Genomic DNA, 2,467 nt, shown 5'->3' on the forward strand with positions numbered 1-2,467 from the left:
TCTGGGGGAATGTCTGTTCACTAGAGCTCCCCAAGGGATGACAAGATTGAACGGTCACAAACTCTGCCGCGACCGATTCAGGCTGGACATAAGAAAGAACTTCTTTACTGTCCGAGTCTGCAAGGTTTGGAATAGACTGCCACCGGAGGTGGTTCAAGGACCTACTTTGAACTCCTTCAAGACACACTTGGATGCTTACCTTGCTGGGATCCTATGATCCCTGCTGACTTCCTGCTCATGGGACAGGGGGCTGGACTCGATGATCCTCTGGGGTCCCTTCCAGCCCAAATGTCTATGAAATCTATGAAATCTGCAGCACTGGTAGGGGTTACTATGGGAAATTTTGGGGTAGCTGTAGCCCACCAGCACTGCCCTTCCCCTCCCCCACCTGCTCTGAGTGCAGCCCTGGTCCAGCTCTTCTGCTGGGAAGAGGCTGGTGCGGCCCACGAGCCTACAGCGGGCAGCTTGCCCTTGCCCTGTACTCAAATCCAGGGGGGCACATGCCCCCATTCCTCTCCCGGGGTACACGCAGTGGTGGGGAGCCACCTCTCCCTGTGTCCCCTGGACGAGCCACCTGTGGCTTTGTCCTGCTGCTGGCCTCGACTGGCCCTGCCCCACTCCCTCACTGTGGGGGGCCTCAACCTACCCCGCCTCCCCACCACCCCTTCCGTCCCTCACAGGCTTACCTGCAGGGCACTGCTCCCCAAGCTGCTGGGCTGCATCCCTGTAAATTGGCTATTGCATTGGTATCTGCCAGTATTGCTGGTTAATAATTGGCCATTGGTGCTGGTCAAGAAAATCTTTATCGGTGCACTCCTACCCGTTATGTTTACGTGAACCTGTAGTGATACAAGTGAGCTAGGTCACCCTAGCTTTGACCCTTGAAACAGGGTCAAAGTTCGAGCAGTTTTGATACTAGCTACTATTGCATTGCTATAAAATCATGCAGAGGTAATAGCTGTATTGTTAATAGCTTGTATCTGTATCATTTGATATCCATACAGTTTTTATATTTATCTATCCTCTGATATTCTTAGCATTTATCTAGCACACTGTAAACATTGATTTAACACATCTGTAGTATTCTGATTTGCTCAGGGAATGTCACCATACTTACTGCTACACTTCGGTAAAAAGGAGCCAGATCATCTGCAGCAATTAAAAAATAGAAAGTAAACTATATGAACATAAATGTTCCGAGCAAACCAGAGCTCAGCTCTGTCCCCAAAGCATAGTATGCGTTGTTGTGATTAAATACATTTTACCCTTTGCTTTGACTTACCTTGTTTTGCCCAGTTTAAATAAAAAAGCAAGTTAGTTTAGTGCCATTATTGTAATAATCGTTTAATAACATGGAAAATTGTTATAGACTTCCCTAGCCACAAGGAGGAGGCACACAACCAAATATTTCAAATGGATTCTTCATACTGCATCTAAGGTATGCTCATCCTTAATGTAAATGGCTGCTTTTAACTCCTCCATATTTAATTTGTTTAAATTCTTTTTACAGGTATGGAGAAAAGAGAGCAAGAACTAGAGCAGCTGAGAATGGATTGTAAACACTTCAAAGCCCGTCTGGAAACAGCCCAGGCAGATAGCATGAGGGAGAAGAAGGTACATTTGTTCACAAAACAGGGTTGTATCTATACTTGAATTTTAGTAGGAGGTCCAGGGAAATTAAGTTTACTCTTCCAAGATAAAATCCATTTTCGTTTTATGGATTCTGAACAGCATTAAAAACATCTTGACCGTGTCTTTGTCTAACCAAGTAAATGTTTAATTGTACACAGAAAAGTTCAGCTGTTAATTTTTTTCTTTATAAGGTCATTCTAGAAAAGAAAGGCGCCTATTCTAAGAATACCAGTGTGTAATGTGATTTTAATATTCGTGATTATTCAAAGCTGACCTCTTAAAAGAAAAGCATCTATGCCAAAATCATGCTTTGGTCTGGTTTTCTTTCCCTTTTGCTATTTTGCATATTTCTAAAATAACTTTATTTCTGGTTTTCAAACATAAAATAATAGTTGTACTGCTATAATGAATTAACTATTTCCCAACTAGGTATGAATATATATCATAGTCTAAGTCAGTTGGAGCAAACCTTTCAGTGGACATGTAACAAATTAACCTTCTGCTCTCCCCAGGTGCCACTCCAATCCCCTTCCTCTGCCCAATGTTTTCTGCTTCTTGTCCTGTACTCCTTGCCTGATCTCCTGCTTTGCGGTCTGCTACCTGCTCTATTTGCTGCTCAGCTGCCTGTTCCTATCCTGATCAGTGGTGTGTCACACACACAGGCTGCCAATGCCACAGATTGGCCACGCTTATCTAAGTAAAGGTCAGAGGTCTGTCATGGCTTTTGATACTGTCTCTCACCCCATTCTCATTAGGAAGCTGGGGGACTGTGGCGTAGACACCCATACAGTCCAATGGGTTGCCAACTGGTTAGAGAGTCGCACCCAGAGGGTGG

The 2,467-nt window shown here is 44.4% G+C and overlaps 1 protein-coding gene across 2 annotated transcripts in view; it reads left to right on the plus strand.

The window, feature by feature from the left end:
* HSF2BP (heat shock transcription factor 2 binding protein) overlaps positions 1 to 2,467 on the plus strand; it is a 52,472-nt gene that overhangs the window by 9,713 nt on the left and 40,292 nt on the right. For both annotated transcript variants that reach the window (XM_019525133.1, XM_019525132.1), the window contains exon 3: positions 1,511 to 1,614. In XM_019525133.1, the coding sequence (XP_019380678.1) occupies positions 1,511 to 1,614 (104 nt within the window). The remainder of the gene's footprint in view (positions 1 to 1,510; positions 1,615 to 2,467) is intronic.

Source organism: Gavialis gangeticus, unplaced genomic scaffold (assembly GCF_001723915.1).
Source record: "Gavialis gangeticus isolate Ggan-Ray unplaced genomic scaffold, GavGan_comp1, whole genome shotgun sequence".
NCBI classification, from domain to species: Eukaryota; Metazoa; Chordata; order Crocodylia; family Gavialidae; genus Gavialis; species Gavialis gangeticus.